This window comes from Corvus moneduloides, chromosome 8 (assembly GCF_009650955.1).
Source record: "Corvus moneduloides isolate bCorMon1 chromosome 8, bCorMon1.pri, whole genome shotgun sequence".
Classification (NCBI taxonomy): Eukaryota; Metazoa; Chordata; class Aves; order Passeriformes; family Corvidae; genus Corvus; species Corvus moneduloides.
This window is the reverse complement of record NC_045483.1, coordinates 27270587-27286523: the sequence shown is the minus strand read 5'-3', so window position 1 is coordinate 27286523 and position 15937 is coordinate 27270587. Positions and strand designations below refer to the sequence as shown.

General features: G+C 45.0%; 1 protein-coding gene across 1 annotated transcript; it reads left to right on the top strand.

The window, feature by feature from the left end:
* The first annotated feature begins 616 nt into the window (after window positions 1–616).
* On the top strand, window positions 617–15692 carry SNCG (synuclein gamma). Its single transcript, XM_032116814.1, has 5 exons — window positions 617–1095; window positions 6021–6062; window positions 6886–7013; window positions 14143–14220; window positions 15309–15692. The coding sequence occupies exons 1-5, from the start codon at window positions 975–977 to the stop codon at window positions 15336–15338; spliced, it is 399 nt and encodes a 132-aa protein (XP_031972705.1). The 5' UTR covers window positions 617–974; the 3' UTR covers window positions 15339–15692.
* The last annotated feature ends 245 nt before the right edge of the window (window positions 15693–15937 follow it).

Below are 15937 nucleotides of genomic sequence, written 5' to 3'. Positions count from 1 at the left end.
GATGGATCCTCTTAAAGATTTCCCCAGTCAGTTCTCAGCTGGCTGTTCTCGCCCCTCTGTGCTCTGCAGCACCGGCTCTGACGTGAGGGATGGTGTTTGGTGTGTGATGTTGTCTCACTCCATGGCAGTGGAGCAGAGCTCTGTCTACAGCAACTCAGAGAAACAAATAGGAAACAGGATTTCCCCCAACAGGCATCTGATTTTTCAGAAATGACCTGTTGTAATGGGATGTACAGCTGAGCAAACCCCACAGTTTATACTGAATGATTTCACGCTTGACAAACACAGCAGGTGGGACCTCAAGCTCGCTTCACCTGAGCACCAAGCTGTAGCTGGTTGCCTTTTCCTCTCAGAATTTACTAGAAATAATGTTCTTGTTAATTTTGTGCAGGGTGGGTTCTGGTAAACTGCCAGACCAAGAAACCTTGACCTTACTTGTTTGCTACAAACACTGCCAGCATTACATGCTCTCCACCCTCTGGGGCCTGGGAGAGCTGGTGTTTGGCTCCTGCTGCAACCTCGGGAAGATGTCCTTTCAGGAACTCAGCTCTTCTGCTAAAGTCTCCCTCTTCACGGAAACCATCCTTCAGTGACAACGTTGCAGCATATTTCAAAAGCTCTATCTGTCTGGAAATTCTCCAGTCAGCCCCTTACCTAGTGCTGTCGTCCTCCTCTCCCCCTCCCTTCTTAAAGCTTCCCAGGCAGATCCGTATCATTAATATTTCAGTATCAGCTGTACACGGGCATTGGCTACACTGCAGCACGCTTCATCAATAAGAGCCAGCAAGGGCTGTGAGCTTCGCCACACTGCCTTCATCCAGCACAGGAGGAAGAGCAAAGGCAGAGCCTGCCAGAGAAGCCGAGTATCTGCTGAGGGTAAGGCTGCATCTCGCAGTCCCAGCCTTGACGGGCTTTTTGCTGCTTTTGCTCCCTCATTCAGATCATCCCAGATAATACCCTAGCAAGCAACAAGAATGGATGTCTTTAAGAAAGGTTTCTCCATTGCTAAAGAAGGTGTGGTGGCTGCTGCAGAAAAGACCAAGCAGGGAGTGACAGAGGCTGCAGAGAAGACCAAAGAAGGGGTAATGTATGTAGGTAAGAGAGAACTAGTTTTGATGTACTTTTGAGCATGAGCAGCTGCATGGATTGTCTCTGAGGAAGTCCGGGGAAATCATATTGTGGCTGAAGCTTGGGGGTGACTAGCAGGATGGTCTGGATAAGAATCTGGGCTCTACAGAGTTGCTATGTAAACCTGGAGTGCCACAGCCTCCCCGTGCCTCAGTTTCCCCAACTGTTAGGCATAGAAACCACTACGTCGAGGGCGGGGGGGGGAGGCAGGACGATATTAAGGAGCAGATGCTCAGGTGTAGGGTTTGTTTGACTATTCACTGATTGTTTGCAGGGTGAGTCAGACACTCTCCAGGCATCTGAGCACTGCTGGTCTCTGCCTCACCTCCACACTGGGAGAGACTCACTGAGGGGGTCCCTTAGAGGAGCCAATGGTGTTAGCAAGAGGGGATTGCAGGATGCATCTGTTTCCCCACAAACAAATGGGTTTATCCTGAAATCCTTCTCCTGTTCACCGACCTCTATCGTTGCCCGTGCACAAATTAACCTTGCTTTACAAGAGACGCCCAAATTCCTTTTGCCCAAAGAATAGGATCTGGAAAACAGCTTGCCTGATGTCCTGCCTAGAGATCTCTTTCACAGTTAATGGGCTGAAACCTCCCCTTTCAAGGTCACCCTCAAAACCCCCTATCTCCACTTATCTAGCACATGCAGTTGTATGGCTGGATGGTCAGATATTCCAGATAATACAAACTCTAAAGAGTCTTAGGTTCCCAAGACTGATTATCTCACTGCTGATTACTGCATTTCACACAACTTCTTATTTTTGCTGGATGTGGGAGTGATTATTTTTGTAGGAAAGTTTACATGCAGACTCTTCCTGCTATCATACTGCAACATCCACAGCTGTACTTAGCTACTATATTTAAAACTGCTCTATTGCCAATAGCTACAGATATGTATTTGTACATTACAAATTAAATACAAAATTTGTATGTAGCAGGTCTGGTAATGTCTTCTTCTTGAATTTTTAAATACTTAATTATTGACATGCTGGAAACGAGTGGATGTAACAGTTCACATTTCAATTTGAAGCTGACCCACAAGAAAAAAAGGTAAGCAGCATCCCTGTAAACAACTGAACTAACTACAGTGAGTGAAATACCTGTCTGAGAAATGTCACATTTGGGTGTCACATTGTGGCATCATTACTGCTCCATCTGCTTCCAAATTTGAGTTGTGTTGGGGTTATTCAGAGTTTGTATACATAATTCCTCACATCTCTGTTCAGTCACGTTGTACATTTCCACACTGTGACCTGGTTTTCATTGTTGCACAGCCAAGAGGTCTCTTTATGAGATTCTAACCTTTTCAATAAAGTTTTCTACGAGTCTAAAACTAAAAAGCCATAAAACCTTAATCTCTGAATGAGGATCAAATAAGGGTCAAGGTGAGGATTAAGTCCTTTCTCCTTTTATTGGTTTGTTTTGCTGGTATACTGCTAGTTCCTGCCCTGTCATGCTCTGGACAGAGCTTTGCCTTGGCCTGCTGATTCAGTTCCTGTTTGGAAGCTCAGCCCTTTAGGGAAAATTCAGTCTTTCACAGGCAGGAAAAGTAACGGCCAGATGCTGATTAGCTCAGAAAATAAGGGTTTTGTTGTAATAACCAGAGAAGGTGGAGGCGTGGTATATTGGTTAAAACTGGAATGATTAGTATGTTGTTCATGCTGCCTTTTATCACTCTGTGCCACGTAAAGAGTAAATCAGAGACCTGAACTGTTCCTTCCTTGCTCCTTCCCTTGCAGAGCCCTATCCCAGCAGCTTCATCTAGAGCATTAGGTGATGAGACTTGAATTTTTGGATGCTAGGAGAGAATACTACTCTACTGAACCTTGGGGGTCTTTTGAAAACGTCAGGAAAGGGGGCAAAATCCCCAGGGCCTAGGATGGATGAAGTGGATCCCTGGCTTTTATTCAGGTTTGTGTTAACTCATTGCTGACTCTCCAAGGAGGATTCCAAATGTCTGGGCACAACCCCCACGTCTGGTGAGTCACTTGCTTCTCCCAAGGAGAAGGCAGTAATGCTCACTCAGAGGCATCTGTCTGGAGTGAACAGTGTCACTGGGACACTGTGGCCACCTCATCCCCCCCAGCTGCTCCATGCAGGTTCAGCTCCCACAACCCATGCCAGAGCAGGAGATGCCTCCCTCCTGTGCTAAGCCTGCAATGCGGTGCTCCTGCCCTGCCACCGGCCTTGCTGAACGTGTGGGGTAGAGAGAGGGTGCACAAAAAAGAGAAGGAGAAATCCTGTATCATGGGTCGCACTTGGTGAAATCACAGTTTGCTTTCCAAATTCTAACAGCTTCTGAGTGTACTGAAGTGGTAGGGGATCCCTGTATACTTAATGTGGATCCAGCAGCTGGTTCAATGGGCTGTCTTTTTTTATTTGGTTTAAACAGGGGTGTAAGTGATGCTGAAGTTAATTCATTAATTTAATGCAAAGCTGCATCAGAGTATTGGGTCATTATAGTACTGTTTAGTGCTATAGTTCTGGAAGCCGCAACACAGAATGCACTGATAGTTTTCCAGAATGATTTTCGACCCTGTGTGTTGCAGAAAGCCCCAACACGCCGAGCTGTTTTTAAACTGAGTGATTCCTGCAGGACTTAATGCACATCAAAATATCCCTTTCTACTCTAGACCTTCTCCCAGTGCACAGCACTCCACCACCTCAGTCCCACCCTGGCGGTCCCAAAGCTCTTACGATGACTCACGGCACTCAGAAGAGGCAGGATGCATGAACTTTTAATTCTGCGTACAGAAGCTGCAGGCAAGGACTAATGAGGGAAATAAGATTGAGCATCAGGTGATTGCTTTCTGATTCAACAGATGCGGGTTGCTGGCAGCAGTGTGCGCCGGAAGGTCGGGTTTCATGCGGTGCATAATGGATGGGAGCCTGAGTCATCGGGTGTGGCTGTGCTGGGAGGATGAGGCGAGCTCTCTCCAGGCTGCAGCAGTGACTCTTCCCAATGACATTGCTTCTGTCATGAAATGGATTTGGATGTTTTTCCTCCATCTGCATCCCTCCTTTCTGGAATTATTTTTCATCCACAAATATAGCACCTACCCACTTCCCTATCCCTGTAAAAGAATTGAGCCCAGATAGTCACCTTAAAAGTCAGGCAAAAAGCATAGAGGAGTGCAGCTCTTGTCTCACTAAACGTGTTTACTGCAAAACTGAAAGGCATGAAAGGCTGGCACAAACCATGTCCTTTGCTTACCTATCAACTGCTCTTTGACCAAAAACCAGCAAAGGGCTAAGCCTGGGCATCTGTGTCTGATACGAGACAAGCTTGGATGTCAAATCAATATTGTGGCAGTCTTTTATTGGAATGGTACTGGGAGGGAAAACGAAGCAGGATGGTGTCTGGATCGAACTGTGTGTGTTTGGCCCCATTCAAGGGCTCACATTCATGGCTTGAGACCTGCACCTGCTCTGCTCAGGGCTGTGCTTCTGCACACGTTTGTGTATCATGGGCACCATTATTTAATCCAGTTCACAGCAGTGCACATGTATCATGTACATCACTAGGAACTGCAGTTTACAGCAGTAACAAGTAAAAAGGTATAAAGAGTTCATCTCTTGAGCTTTAAGACAGTTTGGGAGCGTGGAGTGAAATGTTGAGGGCATATTGTAGTAGAGCAGATTTGTTCTGCCCCAGGCAAACATTGCAACCACCGAAATAAATCAACAATTGAGAATTACATTCAATAATACATAACGTGTATCAGGCAGAACAGAGCTGGGCTGGACCTGTTGTTATCAGGGCACTGCACCTGTTTTGCTTTTCAGGCTGTTAATGAGAACGAGCTGTGGGTTGTAACTGGTTTCTCCCACCACACCCATGGATGCTCCACTACTATGGAGTCAAAAAATCTGCTTGGTTGTTGTCCATTTTTATCATTTTGATAGGTGGCCATAGAAATCCTACTACTGTATCAGTATGGGAAACTTGCAGAGAACCGGTATAGGTGCAGATGATTTACAATATACAGTAAAGTGGGACCAGTGGAGTATTTTGGCACGTGTTTCTTTAACTTCCAACAGAGATACATTTGATCCTTTATTTTTTTAATGTGTAAAGCACCTAGTTACCATGGGGGCTGCCCATCTACCATATGAATTAACTTATCTGCAGCAGTATCAAGTAGAAGGGATATATAGCTGGTCACTTCAAGCATAGAGGAAAATCAGAGAGATTAATTGTTCCTTAGGGCTATTTGTGTTGCATCCTGTTAGCTTTCCTGCATTGAGAACAGTGAGATAAATTACAATGTAAGCATACATATGGTGTATTTTCATAATTTGAGATAAAACCATCTGCTTGCTGTGTATTGCTGTGAGCAGGCACTTACAGCCTAGGCTGAGGCACCCAACTGGGAATCTAGTAAGTAGGTATGTAGTAGGTGGGTAGTGGTTCTGTAAATTCAGTCTCAGGTTCCTCCAGAGTCTTTGTTAGTGGTATAGAATGAGAATTTAAATGACCACTGCAGCCAAGTATCCTGCTGAAAGGCAGGGGAGAGTCACAGATGTGACTTCTTGTCTTGCAAGACTGAAGTAGGTGACATGTTACCATGTGATTTTATTTGCAGTCATTTTTACAACTAGCTTAATGTTGGTTTACCACCACTCAACTGCTCATTTTGGAAATATTCCAGGGACAATTTTTCAGGTCTAGGCATCTCCAACTCTTGACACAAAGGTACTCATTGGCTTTATTGGGGAGGGAAGCTGGCCTCTTTTCTGGCTCTATGAATGGTTTGTGTCTGAGCAGGAGGGTACCAGCAGCACCTCGGTTCCCCACTGCACTTTCTCGCAACAGGAAGGCATCTGTGTCCAGAAATCAGGGTGTTCTTTGCCAGGCACACTGATGGATTGTGTTTCCTTTCACAGGCACCAAAACCAAGGAGGGTGTAGTGCAAAGTGTGACCTCAGGTAAGAGCACAGCCCGGGAGGGATGTGGAAATCTGTGATGCTTTGTTAGACCTCTTGAGAAGGCCATCAGCCCTGCCAAGGGGGAGGTCTCTGTGGGACACCACTGATCTGCCTGACTTTCCTGCTGATGAATGGAGGCTACTTGCCAGGAGCAATGGTTCAGGGTCTGGCATTTTCAGGGATATGGATGGGAGAAAATATTTAATCAGTAGACTAGGTCAAAAAAATTTAACAAAGGTTACTCGGCAGACTGGGATGATTCACAGCAATTTAGACATTTCACGATGTGAGGTGCACACAGACAGGATTTACTTGCATCAGATCCTGTCTGGCCAAAACTGCGGTCTTTGGGAGACTCTTGTCGCACAGTCAGGGACCCAAAGGGTTCCTTCTAGGGTGTCCTAAACTCCAAGGCAGAGCAGCCATATGGACTGCCCTGAAGGAAGAGGAATGGATCCTTTCCCAAGGGGTATTAAATTAAACGGAAGGTACTCAGGAAGTGGTCATGCACAATTTGCAATGCAAAATACCTTATTTACACTGTTGTCTCTTAGTATCTGACAGTGAATTTTTCAGTCTTCAGTTGCCCACAAAGACTGACAGACTGCAGTGCTGCTCTCTGAGCAGCATTTTGTGTCAGACAGAAATCCTCACGTACACGATCTAAATTCAGACATGAACTAATCTAAAAAATCCAAACAAGGACTGCACCAGGGCTAATTTCTTCTTTTCTATCAATGCAATCATTTTATCATCCCAGGGAATTTGGCAGCCTTCTGGCAGTGTCTAGCTTGCTGACTTTCTGCTTTTGTTGAAACTGCAGTTGCTGAGAAAACCAAAGAGCAGGCCAACGTGGTGGGAGAAGCTGTAGTAGCCAGTGTGAACACAGTGGCAAGCAAGACTGTAGAAGGAGCAGAGACCATCGTGGCCACTACAGGAGTAGTAAAAAAGGTATGTTTGTTTCTTCTGTCATGTGCAGGACAGAAGAGCCTTTGGATTACAATTAAACTACCTGCAAACATTTACAGTTAATGGTTTTACGTATTTCATGAAATGTTTTCAGCAATATCTGCTTTTGTATAATACCTAATATTATCATATAATGCCTAATATAGTCACAGAATCATTTAGTTTGGAAGGGACCCCTTGAGATCATCTAGTCCAACCCCCTTAGGTCCAGTGAGAGAGGACTGTGTCCTACTGGGTTTTGAATCTCCATGCAAGGAGACTCCACAATATCCCTGGGAAACCTGTGCCAGTTTTTGACCACCCTTATAGGAAAAAAGAGAATTGTTTTCTTCTGTTCAGATGGACACATTAATCACTGGGTGCCTGTTGTCTCTTGTCCCATCAGTGGGCACTGCTGGCAAGAGTCTGGCTCTCCATTTTCCTATGAATGTAGAAAAGCATTTTTCCCAGAGACTTGAGTAGACGTGTCTGGGCTGCAGTGAGCATCTGGACTGAGTCAGAGCTCTGGAATGTTCGTGGTGGGAAGCCATGGGAGCCAGCATTTGCCCTCACCCCTGTGCCATGCTGGTGGGATGTACAGGCTTGCTCTGGCCGTGGCAGCTCCAGAGGCAGCAGAGGGCAGCAGCAATTCAGGCACAGCCTGGTTCCAGCAGAAAGCCTGACCCTGCTGCTCTGCTTCGTGCTGGTTTGACAACAACGAAGTGCTTATTGATAAAGGCCGTGTGACCCAAATTGTGTACGGATTAAGCCAGATTCAGACAAGGCATCTTCTGTCCTCCAGCCTAATTTGACAAACAGGGCTGCTTCAAGTGAGGGGATTAAGGGGCATGTGAAGGAGCAGAACAGCTCCTTGGATGAAGGCAGTGTTGATCATTAGAGAAGATGCTTTGGTAACAAACAGCACCCATTTGTACAGAACGAGGCCAATACTTGGCAGCTCTTTGGTAAAACCGGGCTCTTTCCCCTCTTCAGAGAGTGTCATCAGTGCTGTTGATGGCCACATGAGCTTGATGAGTCACAACAAACCCAAACCCAGAATCAAAGTGAAGCCAGGCTGGCCAAAATTGTTTTAATTGTTCAGATAGTCGGCTGATTAATTTCCTGACCTGCACATAAACACATTGTGATGTGAAACAAAACTTCTACACAGCATATAAATCCTGAGAGAATAGCCTAACAAAAGAGGAGAACAGCAGCTACAAGTGACGCAGAATGTCCTCCTGAAAGCATGTGAAAAGGGCAGATAGGGGAGTTCTGCTAAGCCCTTGGGATAAGTTTAATCTCTATTCCCACAGAGAACAGCAGTTAGGCTGCAGGAGTGCAAACAGTGATTTCTAATTCCATGGGGCCAGAATATCCCTTCCTACCTTTTGACTGACCATGGGGTGATTGACCCAGGAGAGTGAGGAATTTGCTGATGGTAGGAATCCCTGCTGCAGATATCAAACTGTCTCCCCTCCAGCAAGGACTGAGCAACAGCAATCTTCTTCCCCTTTCCTCCTAATTGTGAACCCCACCTCAAAGATTGGCATCTACAGTTTACAGCTAATTTCAGAGTTTAAACGTGTGCAAGTTTTCCAGAGAGCGTCTAAACTGTCATTCTGCTGTCTTCCATTGATGCCTGACTGCTTAGACTTAAAATGGAGGTTGATTAAGAAATAAAAAATTAGGATGTGTCACATGATAAAGGGCAGAATAAACGGAGCCAGGAAACTGCTTTGGATACAGCATCATGGTGTCATGCCAAACAGCAGAAGTGGGCAGCTGACTGAAAACAGGAGGAGAAAAACAAGACAAATCACAGGAAAAAAAAAAATTCCGGAAAAATATTTGTTTCTGTGAAAGAGGGTTCATCTGTTCTGCTAGTTTAGTTCAGCTTAGAAGTGCAAATCTTTTATTCACACTCACCCACCATACTTTAGCATCTAGCTAGACACCTTTTGGATCCAGCTAGACACAGAAGATTGAGCTCTGCATGCACACCGAGCACATCCCCACTGCTAATGGATAATTGCCATGGAGCCAAAGCTGATCCAGAGGGAGGGCCCTGAAAGGAGTGTAAGGAGTTGTGCTGGGCTCTCAGCACTGGGTGGTTTTTCTCCAGAACTGCTCCTATCATGTTACACAATTTGCTAATGGAAATACATCCAGGGTTTGCCAATAGCAGCACCAGGCACTGTAATGCATGTGCGAGATACACTGGAGATACACTAAGAGTGATAAGATACAGCTTTTAAATGTTTAAACAGTGAATACCCACTGTCATAATCTTGCAATCCTGGAATCATCACAGGCATTTCAACCCCTGATATTCGAGAGAGCTGTTGCTGTCCTGAGACGTCTTTGTGCTCCACACCATCCTCCTTCTTTCTAATTGCACAGAGCACTTGCCAATATCCTATTTGGGTTTTCAGCTATCTCCAGTGTTGTTCCCTGCAGTGTTGTTCCCTGGGCTGTTCAAAGTGCCAGGGATCTGTGAATGCATGGCACTGAGCACTGCTGTGGTGTGCCTCAGGGCTGGGAACTCGAGTGGGGAGGCATGTCCCCAGCTGACCATTCCCAGTATTAATATCAATTGCAGAGAACTTGTTGACATTTAATCTGTGCATTTGACAGCTGGGATCAGTGGCAGGCACACACTAGGAAAGAGAGGGGAGCTCTAAGGGTTTTGGGTTAAGTTTTGCTTGGAATAGCTGTAGGGTGCTTGAGTTCTATGGCGTATCAAATGGTGGCTTTGGCCACGGGAAAGAATTCAGCCCTTTGTTTCATCATGGCAGGCACTGGAATGTGGACGCCCTGGCAACCTGCTGTTCCTTACTGTCCTTGGGGGGAGCACTCAGAGCCACGCAGAAAGAAATGAGGCTGAAGTGATTCTACACCTATGGAGGGGTGCCAAGCACCAGATGAGAACAACCTTGGGTAGTGCTGGCACTGCCTGATAGAGCTTTGGCAATGACCTGGTCACTGCTGAGTACAAGAAAATATTCACTGGTTTGGGGGAGTCTTTAAGTATTAACTAAAAAATCTATAAATTAAGAGATTATAAACCCTCCACAATTTTTCAGATGCACAAAGGAACAAAACCTATCAATAGTGTGTTCTGTCTGTGGCTTTGCACCCATCCCCATCCCTGGGGTGGACATTAAGAGATTCCGGTGAGATAACCACCCACTAAATATCCCTGCCTTAGAAGTGGATTAATCCTTCGTCTGTATGACGCAGCACAGAGCTTGCTGCAATGCAGACACCACGTGGCTGGGAACAAGCCCATGTACATACACACACTCTCAAAATGTCCCTCAGGGTTTGGAACAATTTCTCCAGTAACAGATGCTTCCCTACACCCTCCACCTAGATCTTCCCTTTAGATCTATTTGTCCTGTCAGTTTCTATGATTCAGTTGTCAGTTCATGACTCTGTCACTTTGAATTGGGTCTGATCTTTGTTTTACTTCACTCCATAAATTTAATGAGCGTTTGTCAGTTATGTGCAACTGCTGGGCGTGTTCGCTGGCGTTTCTGTGCACCTGATCTGGCGCACGTGGGCCGCACCCACACCATGGCTCATCTCTTTCATAACAACTGCACATCTTGAGTGTGGAAGGCTGATGTGCATGGCTTTAATTCCCTTCACTTACACCCTGCGATGCCTCTAACGCAAAGACAGTCGCACCCAAGGAATTAGAAGCAGGAACTGAGTGACCTCCCTGTTCAAGTTAGATTGGGCTGGACAACTGCCACTAGAAGAGAGCAACCAAGGGCCTCTCAGAAGCCACCAAGGGAAGAGCTGCTAAGCAGGAGGAGCAGGGAAATCAACAGCAGAGCTACCTAACAACTAAGTAGAATAAATAGCTGAAACTTCTTCCCCTTTGTGTTCAAGCTTCCCTGTACTTAGTTGATGCAGTGATGCATCCCAGTGGTATCCTTCCACATCTCATGGAGCAGGGGAGACTGCAAAAGTGGCATGGAGTGGGGTACTCTCCCTACAGGCACTTTTTCTGTGCTTCCCTCTCAGTCTCATTAGTGCATGCAGGCATACATTTTCTCATGCAAAATAGCTGAGTTAGTGGCACTGGTGAAGCCTTAAAGCCTACAAGACCATGGATGTGCTTCATGGCTCAAGGCCGTATCCCAGCAATCCCATAGGATACACTGTTAAATATGTATTATTTGAATAAGCAGTCCCAGGAAACTGTCAGAATCTGGCTGCTGGATAAAAACAAAGCCACCCAAAAGTCTACCTGGATTTGTAGGGTAAGACTGGAATCCTGCATGGCCCTTCGTCTGTCCTGTTGGTGGGTCCACTCACTTTAATCAAGGGTTGACCCCTTACTCAGAGCTGTCAGCATCACTCTGAGCACACTCAGGCTGAAACCTGTCCAGGACAGCTCGTCCACAGGACCTGTCAGGCTGCCTGTTCCAAGGGAGTGGTTTGGGGATGCTGCCAGGCAGCGTTGTGTTTGCTCCAGCACCCAAGGTCAAGAGCACTACAGGAAGCTGAACCTCTCCACCTTATGCAATTTATATCCCATTGAGGGCTCTTAAATTTGTAGCAGATTAGGCTGGCAGTGAACCTCTCTGGCTTTACAGCCTTAAAAGAATAGTAGTAATAATAATAATGAAAATAATAATGAAATCTTGCTTGCTACTGAATTTGTTGAGATTTGATGAGTATATTCCAGCATCCAATATTTGGACTGTCTCTGTTATATAAGGAAGATAATCTTAGTAAGATTGTTTATGTCCAAATATTTGGGGACAGCAACAAAACTCCTGCTGGTCTATAAGATAATATAGACAAAAAATATAAATCCCACTTTGTATATGGATTCAGACAGCAGAACATACAAGCCAGTTGCTGAGGAGCTGAAAAAGGGAATTTCATAGAAACTGTGAAAATGAGAAATCTGAGGAATGAAATTGTAATTAATTTCTTTCAGTATTTCTGGGCTTTTAAAATCAGTTTTTAAAAAAACTTGTTAAAATATCTGAACTCAGAAGCCTATAGTACAGTCTGTTTAAGATCCCTTAGCATTGCACAGGAATATTTTTATAAACAGCAGGTCTTAATTTGTTGAGTTTTTCATTAGTGATAGCTGAGCATGTACCTATGTTTCATAAATTTAGTGAAATATTGTATTTTATATATATAGATCTTCTGTGGTGTATATATTCTGCATAAAAATATATTTTTAAACACACAAAATATTTTAAAACTTGTATAGTATTCCTGGAAGCAATTCTAAAGTCTTGTGTTTCACTTAACTATTATGTTCAAGTACTTCACTTTTCTTTCTTCACTAGCAAAAAAAGATTCAACTGCCCACCCAAAAATAAAAGAAAACAGCCCATAGCAAACTAAATATTTAAATTTTTTTCCATTTTAAATACTTTTTTCTAAGAAAGCACGTAATTTCTGAGGGGAAAAATTCAGCTTGCCCTTTAAGAGCAGGAGAAGCATTACTAATTGCTTCATGGTTTCAACATGCCTTTCACTTAGAAAATGTTACCCCTTTTAATGAGGAGATGAGCACTGACAGGAATGGCAAAACTCTTGCAGTCCCCCAAGGAAGTTGGATTTTCACCCCTTCTTTCTTGCCCGGCATCGTTCTGTGGGTCAGTGTTATAGCTGGAGCTAGTGGCCAGGAATTTCTGGCTCTTCATCCAAAGTGAAGACCCCTACACCACATGGTCCTGCTCTGTATGTTGTCTTCCTGAGCAGTTCCTAACACTCAGCTAACACCCAGCTGAAGAATGCAGCCCTTCCTCAGCTCCTGCTCCCTATTCTGGGCAGGGTGGAAGCGCGTGAGAAAAAGGCTGTGAGGCAACATCCCTAACATGGCCTGACACCTCTTCATCCTGCTATTGTGCTGGTTCCTCCAACACCATTTAGGAACACCCTCCAGAAACTCAGTTGCTTCCCTTTCTAAAAATAGGTGGTTGATTTTTAGCCTTCTGCAGCGGTCTTGGCAGAGAGCTCGATCTAAGGGATCTGACAAGCGGCACAATAGCTGAACAGGGATTCTCCAGCCCACACATTGCTCTTGGATACAGTGTCCCGAGGGTGGTCCTGAGAAAGGTGTCCCTCTTCCAGGACTCTTTCCACATCTGCCAGAGCCGAGCTCCCTGCCCACAGGAACAATAGGTGGTCATACCCTGTAGGAAGATGGGGTGCACTGCACTGTTCCTTGTGTTCCTGCCAGCTATTCCCCAATTTTCCCAATGCACCTTAGGCAGTTGCCTTTGATTGACCGTCATGATTTCACACAGCAGCTGGTAACTCCACCTGCAAAACACGATGAAACACCTGCTGTTGCAGCTATTGTCAATGGCTTGCATTAGAGGTTTCTTTCCTTTCCACCTAACAATAAATAATCTGTTTGTAAAGCTTCAAAATACAATTTGAGGCTATTTACCTCCTTTGGCCTAACGTGCACTGCTGAGTTATAAGGTGTAGATATGCAAAGTGTAATGCAAATGCAAATGTAAAGTGCTTTAAAGCCACAGGCTGGATCCTGAGGCTGAATGAGCCTCCATAAATTGAGAGTAGTGAGCTGTTTGCTGGCAGCAGGAGAGCTGACTCATTTCAGAAAGGCTGTGGCCCAATGGCTCCATCAGAGCAGCGGTCTCTCCTGAAGAGACACAGGTCTCCTTGCAGGAGAAACTAGCTTCTATCATGTGCAGTTTGATGTCATTTGGTTACCTGGGCTTTCTTAACACAGCTCAGGCTGGTACCAGCAAGAGTCATTTCAGCCAACAATGCAATGCAAGTTAAGGGCACGTTCCTTAGGAAAAGATGATTTATTTGTTCCTCCCAAATTTCTTCACACTGAAGGAGTCAAAACTCTGGTCTCAATGACAGAAAAAGAACTGATTTTCTGTATGAAAAAGACCCTAAACCAGGCTGTAAGAAATTGAATTGGCTTTTTCATAGATATCTGCTCTAACCAGTAGCACAACAAAAATGGATTTCAAGCAGTATCTGCCATCTATTAAAGCTGTTGTTTTGCTTGCATGTGTTATGCTCAACCCCATCTTGCAGTCTGTCTAAGATTAGGGCAGTGACTCTGCATGTGTCAGCAAGGACAAACATCTTGCTTGTGACTTGGCAGGAGGACCTGGCAGCGCCGCAGCCGCCCGAGCAGCCCAGGGTGGAGGGAGAGGGGGCCCCAGCGAGCACCGGCACGGAGGTGAGTGGTGCCACAGCCCTGCTGCCCCGGGCGCTCTGTGCCACACACGGGCTCCTTCTGGGTTACTGGCTTCCCCCTGGGAGGATCTCCCCTTTGCCTCCTGTGGTTATGGAATTGCCATGCAAGGAGCCCATCACTGTTCCCACTTTCCTGAGTTATTGGACAAAAACCTGAGCTCATCTGTTCTCACTTTTGCCACTTCCTTATCTTGGGAATTTTCCATCAGTGACAGATGGACAGATTGGAAACTGCTGCCTGAGTTGGGTTGATTTTGGGGTGTGAATGCACATATAAAAGTTAATGCTGTCCTATGGTTCTGTCATCACATGGAATAGCTTTTTCCTGGTTGCAGCCATGCTTTAGAAGAGATTTAGATAATGTTAGGTTTTTCTATAGATTTTTCTGTATTTAAATTCGTTCATTTAATTTTTGAACTGTTCTACTTGCAATGTCCTTTTGAAGCCCTGGGTCAAACATCAGTCTCTGGGCCAATTTGAGGTCTTGAACAAGGATGACTGGATGACTTTTTGTCCAACATGGGCAACAGGGGCAAACGCATCTCGTGTGGTATTTCCTTTACAATTTCAGTGTTAAGGCCTTTGTCTGCCCCATTCACAAATACTGCATGCACCCAAACCCCACAGTTTCCAGCCTTTCTGAAGCTCAGACTGTTTTCATGGTCCCCGAAAGTCTCAGCTTGCACCTGCCACTCTCTGCCAGCCATCACCCCCCACTGCCAGTCCCAGAAATGGGCCCCATAATCCCACTGGCTCCATGGCTGCACCAGTGCTGATGCCAGGAGCACAAAGCAGGATACGCCTGCCAATGGAGCCGAGCCTCACCACGTGTGAATTCACACCCTCGTTTTCCCCAGAGATCTGGGTTACATCAGGAGTGTGTCTGGTTTCCAGAAGGAATGGATAATTCATTTATTTTCTGCATCACCTACGGTCTTCATTGTTTTCTAGCTGTTTATGGGGTTTTGTGTGGTGACTATCAGCATTGATTTTTCTCCTAATTTTATTTATATATGTTTTTCACTGGAAATATTTACCTAATTCTGTTTTCTTATCTGTCTTCTCTCACAGGGTGAAATTGAAGGTGATCCATCAAGTTAGGGAATTCTAGCTCAAAAGAGACCATTCCAAGAGCATACATGAAAATATTAGCTGACACCACAATAGGAAAATCCCACTGTCCATAGACTAACTACATGCAGCTCTGTAGTCTTTCACTTGCCTCATAAACCAGTCCTACAGTATATGTAAGCCAGACTCTTCTAATTGTAAGTAAAGTGCAGGTGTGTACTGGGCTGTGTGTCTTTTCCAACCTCCCTCCTGGCCTCCCAGTTGCTTTGTATATTTTGGTTGGACTCACTAATCTGTGTCTTGCATCCTTATGCACTGGCACTTGGGATCTCTAGGCATTGTGGAAATTTTTTTTTTTTAACTAATAAAAAGTGTTTGAACAAGTTTTTTTGTCTTGTCAGTTTTGTTTGCACATTTTAGATGCTGATCCTTCCAAACTGATGCATTCTTCCTGTAAAAGTGCAGTATTAGAATACAGGGATCTCAAAACTGTAAGGGCCTTAAATCATATTGTAAGAGATGAAGAATCATGAGAAATTGTATTTCTTAAGTCAGTACTGTAGGTAGTCTGGCTTTCTGTCTCAGGGCTGAAAAACAAATATTTCACTTTTTAAATACTTGCCATGTTT